Source organism: Manis javanica, chromosome X (genome assembly GCF_040802235.1).
Source record: "Manis javanica isolate MJ-LG chromosome X, MJ_LKY, whole genome shotgun sequence".
In the NCBI taxonomy this organism is placed as follows: Eukaryota; Metazoa; Chordata; class Mammalia; order Pholidota; family Manidae; genus Manis; species Manis javanica.
The window spans coordinates 107273271-107294446 of record NC_133174.1 but is presented as its reverse complement, the minus strand read 5'-3'; the positions used below and the strand labels follow the sequence as shown (position 1 = coordinate 107294446).

The 21176-nt window shown below is 46.7% G+C and overlaps 1 protein-coding gene, 1 long non-coding RNA gene and 1 pseudogene across 6 annotated transcripts in view; 1 reads left to right on the top strand and 2 right to left on the bottom strand.

Moving 5' to 3' along the window:
* Positions 1-201: 201 nt before the first annotated feature.
* LOC108389340 (chromatin modification-related protein MEAF6 pseudogene) lies at positions 202-2025 on the bottom strand (annotated as a pseudogene).
* A 5725-nt stretch (positions 2026-7750) lies between these two features.
* Positions 7751-9142, bottom strand: LOC140847436 (uncharacterized). The gene is made up of 3 exons (XR_012127429.1): positions 8908-9142; positions 8312-8667; positions 7751-7872 (listed from the first exon to the last, which is right to left on the bottom strand). It is a non-coding gene; the product is annotated as an uncharacterized lncRNA (long non-coding RNA).
* A 3792-nt stretch (positions 9143-12934) lies between these two features.
* The window catches only part of LONRF3 (LON peptidase N-terminal domain and ring finger 3), a 39571-nt gene continuing 31329 nt past the window's right edge, over positions 12935-21176 (top strand). For 3 of the 5 annotated variants that reach the window (XR_012127428.1, XM_017657844.3, XM_017657843.3), the window contains exons 1-2: positions 15642-16621; positions 19292-19410. Coding sequence is in view for 4 of the 5 variants with exons in the window: in XM_017657844.3 (XP_017513333.3) it covers positions 15820-16621; positions 19292-19410 (921 nt within the window). In the remaining variant the exon portion in view is untranslated. Of the gene's footprint in view, positions 12954-15640; positions 16622-19291; positions 19411-21176 lie in introns of those variants that run through there. The other 2 variants (XM_017657845.2, XM_073227753.1) reach the window with 2 other exon arrangements.

Genomic DNA, 21176 nt, shown 5'->3' with positions numbered 1-21176 from the left:
TCCAGTCCTGGGGTGGGGCCCAGGCCTCTAGGAGGCAAGCCACCTCAGACCACATACCCATTGGGGGATGATCCACTGTCTCCCCATTCACAGGGGCAGCCCGCTGAAGCACCCCTCCCATAAGGGCAGCATGTCTTTTTCCTTGGTCAACAATGAACCCTGCCGACTTTCACCAATTGGCTTGCCAATGGGTTTCATCCCCGGGCAAGTTCACTATGGAGTCAATGTGACCAAAGAAATTGACAGCAAAACGTTCTTGGGGTGAAAGGGTTATACCCAACTTTATTTCCAGGTGGCAGGTCAGTCACTAAAATCCCGTTCACTCAGAGCGAGTCTGCATGCAGCAAACTGGTCTCTGCCTATGGTTTCAATTGTTGCCATAGCTCCAGTGAGATCCTCTGGGCTTCTCTGCCTGCACAGTCGTCCCGCACAGCCGTCCTCTGGGCTTCTGTCCTTGGTGCTGCCACCACTCCAGCCTCTGCTCTGCTCTCCTGCAGCCTTGCAGCCCTGCCACTGTGTCATGCCCAGAACACTGGGTGGAGCTCTTTATATAGAGTCAACAGACATGTATTTCCCACAGGTGTGCAGTGAGCTAGTCAACCAGGGCCAGGTGAGAATCCTGGCCACAGAAACTTTCATTTTATCCACATAAATAAGTGGAAAAACAATCTTAGGTTCAAAAGTAAAGCATGAGAAGTTTTATTCACACAGAAGAATAAAAGGACTGATTTAACTTAGGTTTTTATTCATACAAAAGAATAAAAGGACAGATTTAAACTTAGGTTTTTCAGCTTTTCCTGCTTCTTGAACTCAAAACTATTTCCAACTCAGAAAGATTAAGATAGGTATAATTATTAAATAAATGCTCTTTACCTTCTCCGTGCAAAAAAGCAAAGAGCCAAGTTCTGCATTTTATTTATGGTAAACCATTATTTTCAGTTAAGAATATTGACAACTGGCTGAAACTATCAGATTTCCGCAGGAAGGTATGAGCTGTACAATGGCATTATAAAATGTCCCAAAAGAAAACAAGATGGTGAAAACAACAGAAAAATAAAACAAACAAAAGAGAATGCCAGATATTGACAGCCTTTCTCTGAAATGTGACTTGTGTTCTACTTTCAGTGTAAAAGAAACCCAGAGAACATTTCTCGAGCATCACAGAGGAAGCTGGTGCTTGGGGATGGGGTAGACATTCATTCCAAGAACGGAGAAATGCCCTGTTACCAGCTTGCTGGGATTACAACCATGTCTTGGTCTTCCTGCTGTTCAGTCACTAAAAATGACACAAAGTAAATGATCCAGTGTGGTCTTACATAAATGACTTGCTTGTCACCACATTTTGGAACAGACTACTCATAGTCACAGGCACTGGGTCTGGGGAAGCAGAGGTGGATGGCCAAATACTCTGGGGAGGAATGCTCGTCTTTGTGAGGTTGGAGGAGGGAAGCAGGGCTCTGTAGCCTGGAGGCTTCTGCACTAATGAGTCCTCTGTAATAGTCAGCTCGTGGTTTTTTGTTTAACTTCAGATCAATCCTGTGCTGGTTTTTATTCTTTCATTTTTTTATGGCTGCTGTGGCAACTCCCTGAGGAAGTAGAAGCAGCAGCCTTCTGAGGTTTCACTCCCTGCACAGAGCCATCCAGATCTTTAGGGTCCTCCTGGCTGGGCTCATTTTCCTGATTGTGGAAGTCTGGATAAGTATCACTTTCCGTCCCACTTCCTGGCTCCCTTTTTTCAATGAGCTGGTCCTGAACTCCTGCCAATGCACTTACTGCAGCTGCTGAAGTAACTGAGGATTTACTGAAGAGCTGCTCAGCTTCCTTAAACTTCGGGTTCCTTCAATCATTTTTGCTATTGGAGTTTTTTTGGTTGGTCAGATAGCGATCCCAGCCATGAATAATAATGCCATACATCTGAGTGTCTTCTAGGTAGCTTCCTTCAAAAGCATAGATCTGTTTCTCCAAGTTTGGCGGTGTTTCCTTCCGAGGGCTCCCACACAGATGCCCTGCATCCCCAGGCACCATCCTTCCTGCGCACCCCTTGACGCCGTAGTCTCCTTCCTCGTCTCTGGCTTTGCGCCCACATGGGTAACTTTTAAAAATAGAAATTCCTGGGCCTTGACTATCCTGGTTTACTTGGATTTCTCCTTTCTCCTGGCCACATGGCCACCAATGTGAAGGGAACCCCTCGAGTTGAGTGGGGCAGTCTTTAACCTCTCTATTTAAATCCTCCCGGCATAGCTTAAAGGCACCTTCTCTATGGGATGGGAAGCAGTCTGTTTCCTTGGAGCTCTTCCTTGGACTTGCTGTTCCCCTAATTTTGGCACTTCTCACATACTACTGGCTGTTATTTTTACTTAACTGTTTCGAATCTGTCTCTTGTTTTCTCAGCTACTGGAGGATAAGAACTGTATAACCTTCTATTATTGCCCCAGAAATGCCAGCTCCATTAGCATATAATATATTTCAGTAAATACTTGTTGAATTGCAAATCTTGTAATTAGGAAATCTGAAGTGATTTCCTACTTATTTGGAGAAATTTTCTGTGTCCTTTGGAAGCTTTCTGCTCACATGGAAAGAACTTTAAACAAAGAGGCAGGAGCCCTAGACAACCCAATCCTGGCTGTATCAGAAACTCCCATTGTGACCTGCAGTAGCAAGTCACTTGTTTTCTGTAGCCCTCATTTCCCTCACTTGTAAAACCAGGGCTGATCTGCAAAGTTTCTTTTATCTCTGGGGTTTGACGGTGCCTGCCGTCGAAGTCAAACAGTCTGAAGGGGAGGCGTGGAGCTGAATGTATGTACAACTCTCTCTGAGAGGACGCCCCACGTTTGTGCGCCTGATGAGAGAACAAAAAACAGACAACACAGATAGACAGACAATGGCTGCAGCCCCGATGTGGCGCAGCACCTTTATTTTTATTCTGCCTTTCTCGGACTTCAGCTAACTGCTGTACTCATCTTTCCCTTCTCAGGGGGGGCAGGCCAGAGGCAGGGGTGGTGTTTTCACACATCCTCAAGGTCTCCCTATTTTCAGAGAGAGGAGTCTTGGCTCGTCTTCGAGGACAAGATATGTTTTTGTGGGCAGATAACTTCCAAGGACGGCACCAGTTGTTCTCAAGCTGGTGCTTTCCCGTGCTGCGTTCAGACATGGGGGAAGGTGCTTTCTCATTCTGCCTACAGACATGTGAGAAGACAAAGGCCGTCCCCAACATCTTCCCCTTTTTTCTTTAATAAAAACAACCAGCCTAACTCAGACTGGGTCAAGATATGTGCTTGTCTTAGGTTGTATGGTTGAAGTAAATCCTTACCCGTCATGGGGCTATAGTCTGTCGACCACTCCCTGTCTTAGGTTGGTATTTACAATTCAACCATATCTTACCCGTCATTGGCTACCATACTTGACTTTAGATCTTATGATTTACAAGTGGGGCTGCTGTCTGCAATTTCAAATAATGCAGGTCTCTTAAGGCTTGTTGGATGAATTTCCACATGCTGAGAAGGACACAGGCCCTAGTAACAGCAATAGAAGACATAAAATGCTTAGGGTTAAGAGAGGTGTGACAGCGTGCCAGAGACTATTCAGTGGTCATGTCTTTTATCTGATTTAATATATCAGATGCAGTTTTGGCTACAAATAAGATATGATTTAAATGGTTCTGTGGTGACCGGGGACATAACTCTCCCGTTTTTGTTTTTTCCAATTGAGCTTTAACGGTGCCATGGGCACGTTCTACAATGTCTTGGCTTTGTGGATTATATGGTATCTCAGTTTTGTGTGAAATATGCATCACATGGCTGAGATCGAACATGTCGAAAGACAGACATAACTTGAATATATATATATAGGTTTTAACAAACCACTAATTAAATTGCATACACACATAAACAATAGGAATATAGATACATAACAAAGGCAGACTTATAATTACTAGTTATATCTAATGAAATTAAGAAAACTAGTTTGATAGCTTAGGCATTTGTAGAAACTTATTGACAATATGATGGATATCATCTAATTGATTTTGGGTAGTTTGAGAAAAATCAGACAAATTGAAACAGCACATTCTTGGAAATTGTTCACATCTTACATGTTCTTTTAACAGCAGACAATCTACAGCAGAGCGATTCTGAAGCACTGCAGCTCGCACTTCTCTCAGTTCTTGGTTGAGTTCAGATAATACAGAAGCAGTCAAATTTGTTGTTTTGCTATATGTACAGGTCAGCTTGGATATCTCTTTCTGCATTCCTACGACAAGTTCAGGAACTGGCAGGAGGAATGCAGCTGCAGCTGCAACAGCGGCAGGATCTCAGAGTTTCAAGTTTTCATGACCATCAGATGGCAGAGCTCGGAGAAGCTTCTTACACTTATATCTAGATGGTCTATTAGAGCAGGAAGAATGCGTCTCACTCTACAAACACTTTGATAGTGTGAAGAAAGGGCTTAATATGTTTCATTATCAAACAAAAATACTCAACTATTTGGAAGTCTGTATCTAGAAGACCATTTTACATTGATTGCAGAATTATAATAAGAGGGTACATGAGTACAATTAATACATACACAGTAATTACCTGTTAGTACTAACAGGTAAATTTAATTGGGCATCAGGAGTAAGCATCTTAGGGGGAAGAGTGATATTTCTGTAACATAAAACATTCAGTAATAAAGTTTAGCATTATTCTCTTTGACAGTGCTTTCTAGGTAAATATATATCAGCTAAATAAGCTAAATTAGTCAAATATTTTCTTTGATGAGGAGAAGAAATTCTTCTGATATGTTCCAGGGGCCCTCTGGAAAACATCAGAGTTATCAGAGTTATTTGAGAAGTAAAAATACTTTTTTTAAATTTGGTCTTGGGAAGTTGTCAAAAGTTTTTAAGGCACTTGCTTAAATAGAATTATAGTTATTAAATAACACTTATTATTTAACTAGAATGATAAAGTTTAAAAGCAAATGCAGAAGGTTACATAGTTAACAACACTTAGCTTAGTCTTTTTAATAATAAGATCTCATTTTCTTAAATACTCAAACAATTCATTGAGACTTTAAGCATAAGAAACTTTTGATAAAACAATTAGAGAACCCTTTGCAATCTTTCAATATTAAGAGCAGACTAACTGTTAAAGAAAACTGTCTTTTTAACTGAAAACAAAATTCTAATTTTGCTCTGTACTTGATATCAAGACTCACTTGCTTTAATTTCACATAGCATGATTATATCATTCTTTTATAAACTTTTTACAACTTTCTTCTTCAGTGTTTTCTTTGAACAGACAGCTGTACTTTTGAATAGTTATCTTTTACTTACAACACAATACATTTTTATTCTTTATACCTCCTCTTATTAAAACATATTCATTAGCATACAGAGATGTTTTCTTTATTATATTAAGTAGTTTTCATTAGAACTTAAAACCATTTGATACTTTAACTTTCAGAGAACACTGAAAACTAGGCCACTGTAAACTGTTACACTAGCATTCTTCAGATTGATACATTTATGAACATTTTATCATTTTTGGCAACTGCCTTACAGCACAATTTCTCATTAAGCACAAAATATGTCTCTATAACTTAGCAAACTTTAAGAATTTTGGTCACCACAAAAATTCTCAGGCTGTTTGCAGAAATATACACTGTTATACATTAATACAGTATTATTATTTAAAAGTTTATTTGCTACACTTGTTTACTTATTTTTAGCAACTATGCTAAATTAGTTACAAAACTTTCACTACACATCAAAGTCAAGCTTTTCTTTAAGCATTTTCTCGAAATATTTAATAGGTAACATCAACTTAAATGACTAAGAAAACTTTGGCAGCTGATAACTATAAGGACATGTCCATATCAGTTAAGCTTAAATTAGCATTAATGCATAATATTTTTTATTAGATTTTCTGGAAGTTTTAGAATGCCCAATTTTCACAAGCGCTTGTTTTTAAATCAATTTTTATTAATACCCTCTGGAGGTAGAAAATATTTTTTATTTACACACTTAGACACACAAACATACAGACTGAGACATAATGACTACAGTTAGCAATACTTTTCATATAAAAACACACAAACTGACAAAGATTTGAATTACTAATATTTAATTGTCTTCTTTCTTCTTAGTTTATTTGATTAAAAGTACTTCAGTTTTCAAGAATACGGTCTAAGGGCAAGCAGTTTACATTACTGGGTCAAGTCTTATACAGCCCCAGTCCAGGGGGCTGGAAATAAAATGCAAGTACAATTTTAGCATGAGTTATTTAAAGCCAGGCTGTATAGTAAAATATAAATTTCTTCTATCTCAGGGACTCTAGTTTAAAACTTCTCAATTTTCAAAGATAATGATGAACCTAGTAAGTAGAATAGATTTTCACTGAAAGAATTTAGAAAACTAGTTCTATATTGTAGACTTTTGACTATTTTCTTTGTGGCAAATACATTTAGCTGAATAACATTATATTGCATATCTCAGGGGCCAAGCCTCTTTAATCAGAGAGTTTGTACTGAGGCCAGGTTTGTGTGCAGAAGACAAGACACTTCTTTTTTAGAGTTTAGGGATTGAATTACTCTCAGTTTTCCTAGTTTTTTCTGCTTGAGCTTTAGTCATTTCTTGAGAGCCCCTTGCCTGTCTGATAAGTGTAGGGACTGTGTGACTTCTCACTGCTAGAGCCTTGATTTGGGTTACAAGCTTGTTTCGCTTCTTTGGGTCTGCAGACAAGGGGGTGAGGTTCTAAGCTTCACCACTGTTGTTCCCCAATTTCTCACCTGATGGCCCCCCTGCAACTGTGCCTGTCTTAGGTTGTTCCTCCCTTGAGGAATCTTACCCGTCTCTGGCTAACCAGTCATCTTCTGGGGCCATACAGGGAAATGTAAAGTTGGTAAGTGAGAGAGAAGCCATATTGTTTGAAAAGGTTAGCTTTTTACTTCTTTGTAGATATATGCCCTGTGGCTTCCATGCGCAGCACTTGTCTCGAGGTATCTTTACCACCTGGAGGAATTATGATACTCGGTAAATTCGATATGAGGCACGAATTCTACTTAAGGGTTGTAATTAGGAAGGAAGAAGAAAAGCTATAGAGGTAGCATATGGAAGAAAACATGGGAGGATTGATTATTTCTTTGACATATCTTCCTGTAGAGTACTTTAAGTATGTATAGGTTTTAAACTACTAACTAACTTGTGCACACATATTAACATAATAGGAATACGGTGACATAAACAAAGCAAATCTATAATTACCAGCCATCTCCAGTGAAGCCAAGAAACCATTTAGGCACCCTAGGCATTTGTGAAAATTAGTCTATGATATGATGGATATTGTCCAACTGTACTTGAACAGTCTGAGAGAAATCAGACAAATTAAAGCAACCCATTTCTGGGATCTGTTCACATCCCATATGTTCTTTTAACCGCAGACAGTCTATAGTCGTAAGATTTTGGAGTGCTACAACTTGCACCCCTCCCAACTCCTGGTTGAATTCCAACAGTACAGATCCGGTCAGATTCGTTGTCTCACTGTATGCACATGCCAGCCTAGACATCTCCCTCCTCATTCCAATGGCAAGTCCAGGAAATGGTGGGGTGGACGCAACCACAACCGCAGCATCGCCTGGATCCCTGTGGAGGCTTTTTGATGCTCATCCCCCGGCACGAGTCCTCCAGAGAGTGCTGATGCCGGAAGCTCCTCCTCATATCGTATCTTAGTTCATTTTCTGGGTAGCCAAGCTAGGCCTTGATCTTCTGCATAGAAACAAACAGACCCTTTGCCCACACTTTAACATGCCCTCTATACCACTGTGTAGAACTCATTGGAGGTCAGCACACAGGAACTGCTTTTTTTCTTTTTTTTTTCTTTTTTTCTTTTTCTTTTTCTTTTTATTAAGAGAAAGGAATATTATCAGAAAAGAGTACCTCCATAGCTGATCATCTGATACCCTTTAAGTGATCAACATTAAGGATATTTAAAGCATGCGTTAATCTTTGATTTACCAATTGTTTTATCCTATCAAGGAGTAATCCCCCTTTTCTTTCTTTCTTTTTTTTTCTTTTAATCTTTAATCTACACTTACATGAAGAATACTATGTTTACTATGCTCTCCCCTATATCAGGTCCCCCCTAAAAACCACATTACAGTCACTGTCCATCAGCATAGCAAAATGTAGAATCACTACTTGTCCTCTCTGTGTTGTACAGCCCTCCCTCCCCTTTCTCCCTCCCCCCCATGCATGCTAATCTTAATACCCCCCTTCTTCTTCCCCCCTTATGCCCCCCTGCCCACCCATCCTCCCCAGTTCCTTTCCCTTTGGTACCTGTTAGTCCATTTTTGGGTTCTGTAATTCCGCTGCTGTTTTGTTCCTTCAGTTTCTCCTTTGTTCTTATACTCCTCAGATGAGTGAAATCATTTGGTATTTCTCTTTCTCCGCTTGGCTTATTTCACTGAGCATAATACTCTCCAGCTCCATCCATGTTGCTGCAAATGGTAGGATTTTTCCTCTTATGGCTGAGTAGTATTCCATTGTGTATATGTACCACATCTTTATCCATTCATCTACCGATGGACATTTAGGTTGCTTCCAATTCTTGGCTATTGTAAATAGTGCTGCGATAAACATAGGGGTGCATCTGTCTTTCTCAAACTTGATTGCTGCGTTCTTAGGGTAAATTCCTAGGAGTGGAATTCCTGGGTCAAATGGTAGGTCTAAAACAGCATCTTTTAAACGAGATACCTTCTTCGGGGAACTAAGGACATACTTGTTCTATAAATTCTAAAAATTTTGTTAGTTGTTGTTGCCCTACCTTTGTGCTGCGCGTCTGCAGCATATGCTTAAGTATCTGTACAAATAGGACTCAGCTGTTTATGGCCCTCATGATTCTCTCAGAGGTTAAATGATTCACCGCCCCTTACCTGCTTCGTGCGCACTATTATCTCGCAGTGGCTCTCACATTCTCCTCCGTACTTCAGGTCCCTGTTCGGGCACCACTTGACGGTGCCTGCCGTCGATGTCAAACAGTCTGAAGGGGAGGCGTGGAGCTGAATGTATGTACAACTCTCTCTGAGAGGACGCCCCACGTTTGGGCGCCTGATGAGAGAACAAAAAACACAGACAACACACATAGACAGACAATGGCTGCAGCCCCGATGTGGCGCAGCACCTTTATTTTTATACTGCCTTTCTTGGACTTCAGCTAACTGCTGTACTCATCTTTCCCTTCTCAGGGGGGGCAGGCCAGAGGCAGGGGTGGTGTTTTCACACATCTTCAAGGTCTCCCTATTTTCAGAGAGAGGAGTCTTGGCTCGTCTTCGAGGACAAGATATGTTTTTGTGGGCAGATAACTTCCGAGAACTGCACCGGTTGTTCTCAAGCTGGTGCTTTCCCGTGCTGCGTTCAGACATGGGGGAAGGTGCTTTCCCATTCTGCCTTCAGACATGTGAGAAGACAAAGGCCATCCCCAACAGGGGTTTGACTGCTCTAGATAGCAAGGAGCAGCCTTTTTCATGTCAGTGTCATTAATGCCCATAGCACCTTTTTTTTCCGTTTAAGGACTGCGTGGTTGATGGGTCACCCCCAGTTTATAAAATGAGCAAGTCAAGTTTATAAAATGAGCAAGTTTGTAAAATGACTCCAGTCAAGAGCAAGTGAATGCTTTCGCTGAGCCTCCGTGCATAGCATGTGTGCATGTGTGTGTGAGCTGGATTGTATAGGGCTGTCAACCTTTAATTATCTGCATGCCCACTCTCTCCTCTGTGAATGACCCAGAGCAAAGGTATGACATTCCAGTGGGATTTCCTCTTGTTCCTCTGCACTCTGCTATCCAGGCCAGAAAGTCCACTGCCATATTCAGTAAGATCTGTTCAAATACTGCCCTCTGAGAAGGAGATGAAAGACATAAAAAAAAGTCCTTGCCTTCATGGAACTTCTAAGTCTGCCTGGGAAGCCGGGCTAAGAACATGTGGGGAAAAGATGGGCTACTACTCTATGTAAGGGAGGATCTGGGAGCCAGGTGCTGCTTTGATATATCTCTGGTACCTAGAACAATGCCTTGTACCTAGAAGATGCTCAACAAATATGTAAAAATAGGTGATAATTGCCATGGTTTTCAAACTTTTTATTTTAAAGAAAGGAAAGCCTTTCTTCAATAAAACTGTACCCCAGATCTCACTATGTGAAACACTACTGCCTTAGTTGAGGGGAGCTAGGATTAAGCCCTGCCCTCTGTCTCCTCTGGGCCCTAGAGTTCCCTCAGAGACCAGTTGGAAAACTTGCTATAGTCAGTTGGAAAGGAGGGGCAGATCGACTCTCACTCTTCTTCCTGGTTAACCTTAGCCACATGGGGATCCTAGGAAAATAAGTGGAGCTTTGAAGAACCTGGTCTTCCAAAGGGAGTATCTGTAACTGAAAAAAGTGTTGTCAGTCTCTCCTCTCCCTTCCTCCCAGAGACCTCTGATAAATGAGAGCAGAGGGGAAGGAGTTTTGAGTAGGAGACTTATGAGTTGGTCCACAAATGTTTATCAATGTAATAGTTGTTTACTTTAAATAAAGAATGGAAGAAAACCACAGTGGTAATGTTTTCCAGTATTCAATAGAAACCCATTTACTGTTATCCTACAGGCAGTCCTGATTTGAAAATACAATATGAAACTCTCATGAAGTCTGCTCAGTGAGTAGGTGTGGGGAAGTTGGGGTTCCTATGGCCAGGATCCTCACTGAACTTAAACCACCTGATGAGGTAACTGGCCTGTTGTTAGGCTACCGCTTCCACACCTTTAGGCAATAAGCTGTTACTGTGCTATATAGAGAACTCGGCCCAGCGCTATGCTCAGAGGCAGAGACATCAGTGTTTGACCTATGTACCGCTGGGAGAACAAGCCACATAATAAACCGTTTCACCCCAAGGTATGTTTGCTGTCATTTTCTTTGGTCACATTGAGTCCATAGTGAACTTGCCCGGGGCTGAAATCCATTGGCAAGACAGTAGTAAAGGAGACCCACAGGAGGGAAACACAGGAGATGAAGACAGGTTTTCCTTACACAACTTAAGTGTCCATCAGCAGATGAATTCAAAAGGAAAATATGGTGTATTCATACACTTGAGTATTATTTAGCCATAAAAAGGAATGAAGTTCTGACACATGCTCCAACAGGGATGAACCGTGACATTACGCTAAGTGAAAGAAGTCAAACACAAAAAGACAAATGTGTGAGCCTACTTATAATGAAATACCTAAATTAGGCAAATTGCTGTTGTTGCAATTTGAATAGTACTGCTGTGATCCCTCTTGTGCATGTCTTGGGGTGCATATATGTTTGTATATCTGGGCTAGAGTTGCTGCTGGGTGGAAGGGTAAGCACATGGTTAGCTTTATTTGATACTGGCAGTTTGCCTAAGTGGATTTACCAATTTTTACTCCCACCATCAGAATATATGAGAATCCTGATTGCTCCACTTTCTCACTAACACTTGCTGTTGACAGCTATTTTTGCAAAACAAACCATCGCAAAACTCAGCAGCTTAAAACAGCAATTATTTGTTTTTGTTTATACAGGTGTTGGTGGGCCTGGGATCAACTGATAGAGATTAGGTTCTCCTGGGTGGCTCTCCTCTAAACAGTGATTCAGCCTGGGGTTGACTCTTTACTGTGCTCTATTCTGCATGCATTTATTCAGGGGCATAGACCAGACTGGATAAGCAGCACTTACACAAGGGAAGTTCTGTTTATGCCAGTGGTGTCAAAAAATACATGAGGGCTAGCAGCAACACCCAAGGCTTAGGCTTGAAAATGACACATACTTACTTCTGATTTGTTTTATTGGCCAGAACAAGTCATATATAAGGGCAAACCCAAAGTTCAGATATGGAGAAATATACTCCACAAATTTCTTGGGAGGAATTACAGAGTCCCATGGCAAAGAGCAAGGATCCATTGAGAGATGAAGAATTGAAGCAATTAATGCAATCTATCACAACAGGGTTTTTTTTCCACTTTTGGTCATTGTGGTTGGGTGCAGTGATAACAGAGTGTATTTTTAATTTGTGTTTCTGTGATGACAAATGAAGTTGAATGCGAATTTTTTTATAAGATTTTTGTCCAGTTGTGTATCTTCTTTTGTAAAGGGCTTTTCCACATCCTTTGTCAATTTAAAAACTTGAGCTGTCTGCCTTTTTCTTACTGATATGTAGCACTTTTTAATAAAAATATATTCTGGATAAGAGTCCTTCATTAGATACATGTACTGCCAGTATTTCTTCTCACCTGATTGCTTGTTTAAGTGCTGGTTTATCTTCTCAGCCATTGGATTGTTTCAGCTCTGTCTTAAAGTCATCTTTGGATAAACAGAAGTAATTAAATTTTATTAAAGTGCAGTTTACTCTTTTGTTTTATGTTTATGTGGGGAAGTTGGGGTTCCTATGGCCAGGATCCTCACTGAACTTAAACCACCTGATGATGTAACTGGCCTGTTGCTAGGCTACCAATTCCACACCTTTGGGCATTAAGCTATTATTGCACTATATAGAGAGCTCGGCCCAGTGCTCCGGGTGGAGGCAGAGATGCTAGTGCTTGACCTACTGCCGGGAGAACAAGCCAGGTAATAAACCCTTTCACCCCAAAGAACGTTTCCTACCATTTTCTTTGGTCACATTGCATCCATAGCGAACTTGTCTGGGGCTGAAACCCATTGGCAAGACAGTAGTTGGTGCTGCCTCTTGGCACCAGTCACCCTGCGTCACTCCAGCAGCATTAACATTCCTAACCAAGTTCGTGGTCAGCCTTGGTCATGCACAAGGGGCTACGTGATGAGAGCATGTCTGTGTCATGCCTGCTGCCTGACTTGGCCTTCCCCTTGCCTCTCCACCCCTGGTGGGAAAGATGGAAACCAACCTCGGGAATGCTTTCAAGGTGGTCCAGGGAGCAAAGCACATCCCAGATCTGCATCTGGAAGACAATTTCAGGTAACCAACATCTATTTTTACAACTTGTTGCAGGGATAATGCTCTTGAATTAAGAGGTTTTTTTCATCATCCCTCTCATGGCCCTTTCATGTAAGTCTACCTGCCCCACAGACTCTCCTCATAGCTGTCGGAAGGGGCAGGCAGATAATTAATGATGGGGACTCTGCTATAGATTGAATGTGCCCCCCCACCCCTGCTCCCCATTTGTATGTTGAACCCTAATCCTGAATGTGATGGTATTTGGAGATAGGGCTGTTGGGAAGTGATTAAGTCATGCAGGCTCCACCCTCATGAATGGAATTAGTACCCTTACAAAAGAGACCCCAGGGAAATCCCTGATGCCTTCTGGTATGAGGACACAGCGAGAAGATGGCTGTCTATGAACCAGGAAGTGGGCCCTCACCAGACACCAAATCTGCCAGAGTCTTGATCTTGTACTACCTGCTTCTAGAACTCTGAGAAATTTCTGTTTATAAGCCATCCAGTCTATGGTATTGTGTTATGGCAGCCTGAACAGAGTAAGACAGGTGCCATTCAACAGCAGTGGAAATTGAAGGGTGAAAGGAGCTTCCTTTAGACAGCAAGTCACCAAGAACTCCAGCTTCTCCCTGACTGCCTGGCAGGGCCATCTCCACCGCATCTTGGCCAGTCTGTTGACTTCCCATCTTCCAAATCTAGCTCAGGCCAGACCCTGAGGAATAGGACAGCCGTCTAGCCACCCCTACCCTTCCATTGCTACTGCTGACTTGACCTCCTTATCCCAAGTCACCACCCACAGGATCTGGACTAGTCTTTTGTACTTAAGTAGTTAAGTTGGTATCATGAAATCTAGTCTAAGGCTAGAAATCAGTCAAGGTTAGTGCTGGAGAGAACCTTGGAGTTGAGAAACTAAGGCTTCACTGGAGGACTTGCCAAAGGTCTCACAGCAAGTCATGACAAAGCCAAGGCTGCAAGCCAAGTTTTCCTATGTGTGCCTTATACCTTCCTGGTTACTTCCTGAGTTCGTGTTTCTTTTCTTGGTCTCTTTCTCCTATGTGCCCTCTGACCCTCTCTCCAATCCTTTCTCACCAGAGGGAGGCCCAAAGGGTCTTCACAGGACCTGTTCTCTGGGACCTTGGTTTGAGTTAAGGGAGGATTAGCGACCTACAGAGACACAGAGCCCAGATGGAGCCTGTGGTCCGCAGCACTGAAACATGACTTGATCCCAACTAAGATCATTCCTGACATTTGCTGGAAAGCCAAAACAGCGGCCCTCAGGGTTTGGGTCATTTGCTGAAAGTCACTCAGCTAAGAAATGGCCGCAGCAGGAGCCAACTGTAAAGTCTTCAGGCCCCTGGGGCAGGGCTCTACCCCACCATGGCTCCAGGTACTGCCCTGAGCCTGCAAAGCTCTAGAGGCTTACTGGAGCCACAGGCAAGCCCAGTCCTCCCTTCCTGCTTGGAGCTGTGTGACCGTGGGGGAAATGCGTTATTCCTTTAGGTCTCTGAGCCTGTCTGCTTATTTGTGCGTGTGGCTCCCGTCCGAAGCGTGGCGGTGGTAGGGAGACTGTGGGCAGCTTACACCGGCTTTCTGGAAGTAAGTGGGGCACCGTCGAGGCCCACCAGCCACTGTGAGGCAAGCTCCTTGGCTTGTGCGCAGCCCTACCCCTCCCGCGCAGCCCCCACTGTGTTGTGCGGATGTCAGAACCCAGCTCTCCGGAGCTGCGGACCTGGCGGCAGCTTTGCCGGCTGCTGGAGTGTGCCAGGGTTCGCGGACTTTCTTCGGAGAAGCGCTCCCGGTTCCCGTCTTCCGCCTGCCGTTCTCCCACGCCCCCAGATACCCAAGGACCGCATCGGGCCGAGTTCTCGCGGTTGCGCTCATCCAGCTAGTGGGGCCTCCAGGGCCGGGTGCATCTCCAGTGGGGCGCCCGCCGCCGGTCCCAGCGCGGGTTCCGGCGACTGGGGGTGGGGGAAGAGGTGAGGAGCGGGGCACACGGGACGCCTCCCCCGGACCCCAGCCAGCGAGCGCATCTTCTCCGTGAGTCCCTTACAGCTCAGCGAGTGCCGCTCAACTTCTGCGCCCTCCCGGCCCGCGTCTCCGAGTCGCTCCCAACACGGGAGACAGAGCCTCTGCTAGCCGCACTTACTACATCTGGGGGACTCCCGCGAGGTGGTCAGGAACCCTGGGTGTGAGGATCCGGGGCGGGGCTCCCAGGGCTCGTGGGCCGAGGCTGGAACCGGGGTGGGGGCTTCCCGGGACCCTCCCAACCCCCTTCTCCGCAGCCAGCACAGGTCGCCCCTAGGAGGACGAGCCTTTGGCGTCCCAAAAGACCTGACTGACTGAGGGCCTTGGGGTACTGACCTCTCCAGGGAGGGATGGGGGAGGGGGCGCTAGCGAGCGCCTGGCAGTAGGGACCTGTTTGCTGGCCAGTGTGGAGGTGGGATGGGGTAGGGTTTGGAGACGAAGAAGCCCAAAAGACGACTTTGGGTTATTTGCCCTCCCCTTCCGAAAAAGAACCACTTTGCGAGGGGGAAATAAAGCAGAGTGTAAACACAAACAACCTCAAAAAGAAGCCAAGAAAAGCGAAGCCAAAAGAAGCAAGCGCAACACTGTTACAAAACTGTCTGGTTTTGTAACAATTTCCCCGCCGCCGGCCAATGAACGGCGTGGCGGCGCGTCACGTGGTACCGCTTTATATAACACTTTGCTGAGACAAGACAGTTATTAGGCGGCGCGGGGCGGCCGGCATGGAGCTCGGAGAGGCGCGGCAGGTACCGGCGCGCAGTAGCGCGGCGGCCATGGCAGCCCCGATTCCCTCTAGCCACCGCACCCTGCTCCTGGTCCCCGGCCCCTAAGACGCCTCTTTCCCGCGCTTGTCCCTCTCCCCATGGATTCATTTCAGACTGGACAGACGCTGAGCTTGCTCGCCGAGCTCGGCAGCAACAACTTAGAGCTGGAGGAGCCGGTGGCATCAGCAGCCCGCGTAGACACGGGTCTCCACCCGGAGGCGGCTACAGAAGGCGCCGCACCGCTTTCGACTCAGGAGCCAGAGCAGAAGCAGACTCCGAGGGCCTCGACGCCTGAGTGCAAAGTCCTGCTCACACAGGCCGACGCCCTGGCGTCTGGGGGGCGCCTCCGGGAAGCCCTCGAGGTGTACAGACAGCTCTCAGAGCGGCAGCAGCTGGTGGCGGAGCAGCTGGAGCAGCTAGTGCGCTGCCTGGCGGAGAACGTCCCGCAAGGCGAGGCGTCGGCGCCCCCGGACGGGAACAGCGCGGCGAGCCGCGCGGTGGCAGCGGAAGAGGCAGGGGCGGCAACGGCCACCGAAGTGTGGGACGGCTTCAAGTGCCGGAAGTGCCATGGCTTTCTATCAGACCCTGTGTCCTTGTCGTGCGGCCACACCTTTTGTAAACTCTGCCTGGAACGCGGGCGGGCAGCCGACCGGCGCTGTGCGCTGTGCGGGGTCAAGCTCTCCGCGTTAATGGTGTCTACCGGGCGGGCGCGCGGGGCCCGGCGGACTGGGCAGCAGGCGCTACCGCCGCTGCGGGTCAACGTGGTGCTCAGCGGGCTCCTCGGCAAGTTGTTCCCAGGCCCGGTACGGGCGTCACAACTCCGGCACGAGGGCAACCGGCTGTACCGCGAGCGCCAGGTGGAGGCGGCGCTGCTCAAGTACAACGAGGCAGTTAGGCTAGGTGAGCTCACCGTGCCACCGGGGCCAGGGAGGGCGCCGGGAACCGTGGGACTGACCATGACTGGGGCGGGGGAGGAGAACACTGGAGTTCTGTTTCTGACTTTTTGTCCCCAATTTATCAGTTGACTCTGTGTCCTTCGATCTCGGTTTTTTTTTCCCCGTGTTTTCTGTTGGCTTCTGTGTTTCTGTGTCTTCCAGTCATTGTTTCTGTTTGTGTCACTGTAAATCTTTTGCTCTTTGCATCTTTGTCACTCTTGTTTCTTGCTCGGTGTTACCGTCTCTGTTTCTCTGTCTCTTCTACCTCTCCCCCTGCACGCAGTCTGGGCCCCCTCTTACACCTGCCCGCACTTTCCCTGCCAGGAGAGGAACTTCGCACCCTTCTCACACTCGCGCGGTGTCCTCGGGGCTCTTCACCCCGAGATGTTTGGTTGGCCCCTGCGTCTGCTGCTCTAGCCTGGCACGGGGCTGTGGTTGCGGTCGGGAGCCGTCCTTTCCGGGGCCGCGGCTCCCGGTGGGGTGGGTCCGGGCGTGGAATTAGGTCAGGAGAGCACTGGTTGCATAAGGGCCGCGAGCGGCCCGGGCCGGGCGGCCCCTCCTCCGCGCGGGCGGGCGGGATTGTGTAACGGCTGAGGTAACCGAAGTGGGCCACGCTCGCCTCGGAAACCATCCCGCGAGCGTGTGCGGGGGGGAGGGAGGAGCGCTCGCGCCCCGCTGCCCTGTGACTCATTGTCACCGCTTCCTATCACACGATCCTCGGCTGAAATAGATGCCCCCCCCCTCCACCCCGCAGCCTGAGCACTTGCCTCCAACTCCTACCTTGCAAGCCCAGCGGGCGCCTGAGCAGGGCAACTACCTGCCCAGGGATCCCCGGAGACTGTGGGCTGGCTACGAAGGGGACATGCCTCTGTCCTGTTTCCCCGCACTGCCAGAGGAGGGATGGGTGGGCTTTGCGGCCTCAAGGGCAACGTGGACAGCCCCACGGCTCCGGCTAGACTAGGGCGTTCCAGTTCCCTCAGGCAGCGGCTTCCCCGGCCCCCCGTCTGGACCCAGGAAGCAGCCACCAAGCCGCGGGCGGGTATTGCCCAGTTACAGCGGCTGCTAGGAGCTCGGGCGGCAAGGGAGCGTGTCCCGCGATGCGTTCCGGGGAGAGGGTAGCAGGGCTGGGCAGACAGGGCTCTGGGATCCCAGGGTGTCCAGATCCCAATTCTGATGGGTGGAGGAGGGAGTGGGCTGGAGTCCCACGTGTTGAATCTCCACCGGAGCTTGCAACAGGCTGATGAGGGGAGGGAAAGGGATGAGGACCAATGGGGCAAGACTGGCACCTGAGGGAGAGGGGGAGCCACCTCACCCCACCCCCAACACATTCCCCCTGCCCAGGCTAGGCGTGTTGTGAGCTGCAAGTGGGCTGGCGTGTGCTGCAGAAGGAAAGGAACAGAGTAGAATGTAAACTCTTTGCCTGTAGCTTTAGAGCAAGTAATGGGCACCCAGGCAAACCCTTCACGCACCCCTAGGAGAAAACAAACAAAGCCTTTTCCTGCAGCAGAAGCTGGAGCCCAGTCCCTAGGAAAGAGGAGGGCACTATGAAGGAGATAATGGAGCTACTTAAGCCCAGATTTCCAAGGGAAGTTCATTGCTTTCAGCCATCCCCCAAGGGCCAGGAAAGCCCCCTCATGCCCTCCTCCTCCCACTTTGTTGCTGCCACCACTTTCTGTGAGGGTTCTTTATGCACCTTTGCTAATCTGGTCAGAGCAGTCAGGGTGAAAATGTCCACTTTACCCTTTTCAGAGGAAAGGGGCTTCCCCAACAGAAAGTATTTTTGTGCTGGAAGATGACCAGCATCTCCTCATTATTCTAAGTACTGTGCACCTTTCAGAAAAGGGAACATGTTCCCCCACCCGTTTCAAAGCTTCAAAGTCTAGCAGTGAGTCTGACTAGCTAGCCGTGTGACTTTGAGCAGATGCCTTCTCCTCTCTGGACTTGATTTTCCTCCTCTGAAGATTGGGTTGGTTGAGCCAGATATTCTCTATAAAGGCCTGTCCAGCCCCATCTAATGACGCAAAGTGTTGGTGAGAGCCAACCTCACTTTACTCCTAGAAGCCTTTCTCAGGTTCACTCATGTCTGGCTATCTGTAATGAGAGGATGGAGCATTACAAAGACATTTTCATTTTCTTCAGAGAAACTTCTTATGTGCTGGGCTTTGTAGGCAGAGATGTTGCTAGTGTCCCTGGAAGACTAACTTGGATTTGTCTCCCTGGTGGCCAGGATGGGGGTCACCTTCCTCTCCCTGCTCCCTGGCCCATTTGCTTGTGGGTGATACCTCCCTCAGAAGCCAAGCTGCCAGATGCTAGTTGCACATAGCCATGAAGCAGGGTGCCAGGGTTTCCTCTATGTCATAGTCACTAATGCACTGGTGACACTACAGGCCCACTAAGGAACTGTTTGTGAGAAGGGCAGAAGTTAGTTCTTCACAGTTGGGAAGCTCAGACCCTAAGTGTCGGGCAGGAGTAGGGAGTAGGCAGGGCCCTATTAGGTCAGAAATTGAGCTTAACCTTTTGAATCCCCAGTAGAAAAGTCTTAGATAACGTGCCATTTGCTTAAGAGCCGTCCTCATACAGGATTCATCATGTGTTTGTGCTGTTATTGATGGTTTTTTTCTTCTCATTTTGGCAGCTCCAAACGATCATTTGCTTTATAGCAACCGGTCTCAAATTTATTTCACCTTGGAGTCTCATGAGGACGCCCTGCATGATGCAGAAATAGCATGTAAGCTCCGCCCAATGGGTTTTAAGGTAAGTATGGGATGGCCTGGATGGGAAGGGGTTGTATGTAGACAACAATTGTCAGGAAGGGCTGCCTCCCTGGGGGTTAGGGGCCCTAGAGCTCAAGCAGAGCAGGGGTAAGGCTTTGCAAAGGAGCTGGGGGGTGGGGGGGTCCCTTGGCAAAAGGTGTCTCAGGTCTGCAAGGTAAGTGGATTCTTCAGCTGATGACCTGCATAGCAGCCTGGGCTTTGTGACTGTCCGGAACACAGACTTAGGAGCCAAACTGCCTGAGTTTATACCCCAGTTCTGCTAACTTTTAACAGCTGTATGGCCTTGGGCAAATTATTTAACGTCTCTGTATCTCATCTCCTCATCTATAAAATGGGGATATTCAAAGCACCTCCCTAACAGTGTTTGTTGTGAGGATTACATGAGCTAATTCACATAAGATGCTTAGAACAATACCTGGCACATAGCATTATGTGTACTTGCCATCATCATCATTTTCCAGGGGCAGTGGAAGAGGAGGGTGAGAGAAGTACTCTTGGCTGGCTGTGCCATTTTGAGTCCTTGATATGGTCAGTCAGTCTGCTGGTATCCTCAAACATCTAGTCACGTGGAGGGGTGGAAGAAAGGCAGGCTAGGCATCTCTCAGAATGTCAGGATGCAAAGTGTCACTTTCTACATCTCTGTCTGCCTTGGGACTGGCCCATAGCCACATGTGAATATTTTGTGTCAAAGATGAGATTTGAGCCTGGCTCTACTACTTGCAAGCTAAGTGGCCATGGGGAAGTCACTTCACTCTCTGGACCCTAAGTGTCCTTGTTTGCAAAAATGAAGCTATTGCTCTCTGCCCTGATTGCCTCACAGGGACAGGATGAGGGTCACAGTGAGCATGGCCAAGAGGCCATTCTGTGAGCTCTGATGCCTGCTTGGTGTTGGTGTAGTGCCCCAGGGTGCCTTCCTCAGAAACCCAACTTATCCAGGCCCATGATCCCTTATCCGAATCCCATGGGGCCAGATATGTTCAAAATCCAGAATGTTCCTGATTGCAGAAAGACCATATATCGGGTAACACCTTCAGTGGGCTCTGGGAGTGCCCCAGAAGCAAATATACTAATAGTTCTGCATCGCATTACCTGAACATTCACACGAAGCAGGATAAAGCATGTAACATACTTTATCATTTTAGGTCAGGCTTTGACACCTTAATGACTTTGGATGTCAAGCTTATGAAAACATTGGATTATCAGACTGTTTTTGGATCTGGGCAGTTCAGATAAAGCACTGTGGACTGTATACTGCACCATTACTGTCAGAGTAAATCTCCTGTGTTCTTTCATGAGGAGGTTTTTGTGGGTGATGAGGGACTGGTATGTTCTTTCTTCCAAGAAACACATTTACATTTTACTAAAAGTCAACAATGTCTTAACTGAAAAGGAGCTTCAGTGGGATCATTTCAGGCCTCGTGGCAGTGCGGGTAAGGGAGATGCCTGGGGGTAAGAGGACATCTTCTGCAACTTTTTCTACTCCCACCCTAAACCTAGGGCGTAAGGGTGGGGCCTCTATCGTGCAGGGGGAAGTAGGGCTAAGAAGCAGTGGACCACTGTGGGTGAAATGGGAAGAGGGCCTTCCCTAGGGAAGGAGAAATTGGTGGATATTAAACAGAGGTTTCATTTCCTCAAAGTGCTGGGGTAAGTGGAGGGGCAATGACAGAGATCTCTGTTATCTTGGGGGTTGAGAGAAGACTTGAACTGATGTGTATGATTCAAAACCATCTCACACCCCATTTGCAT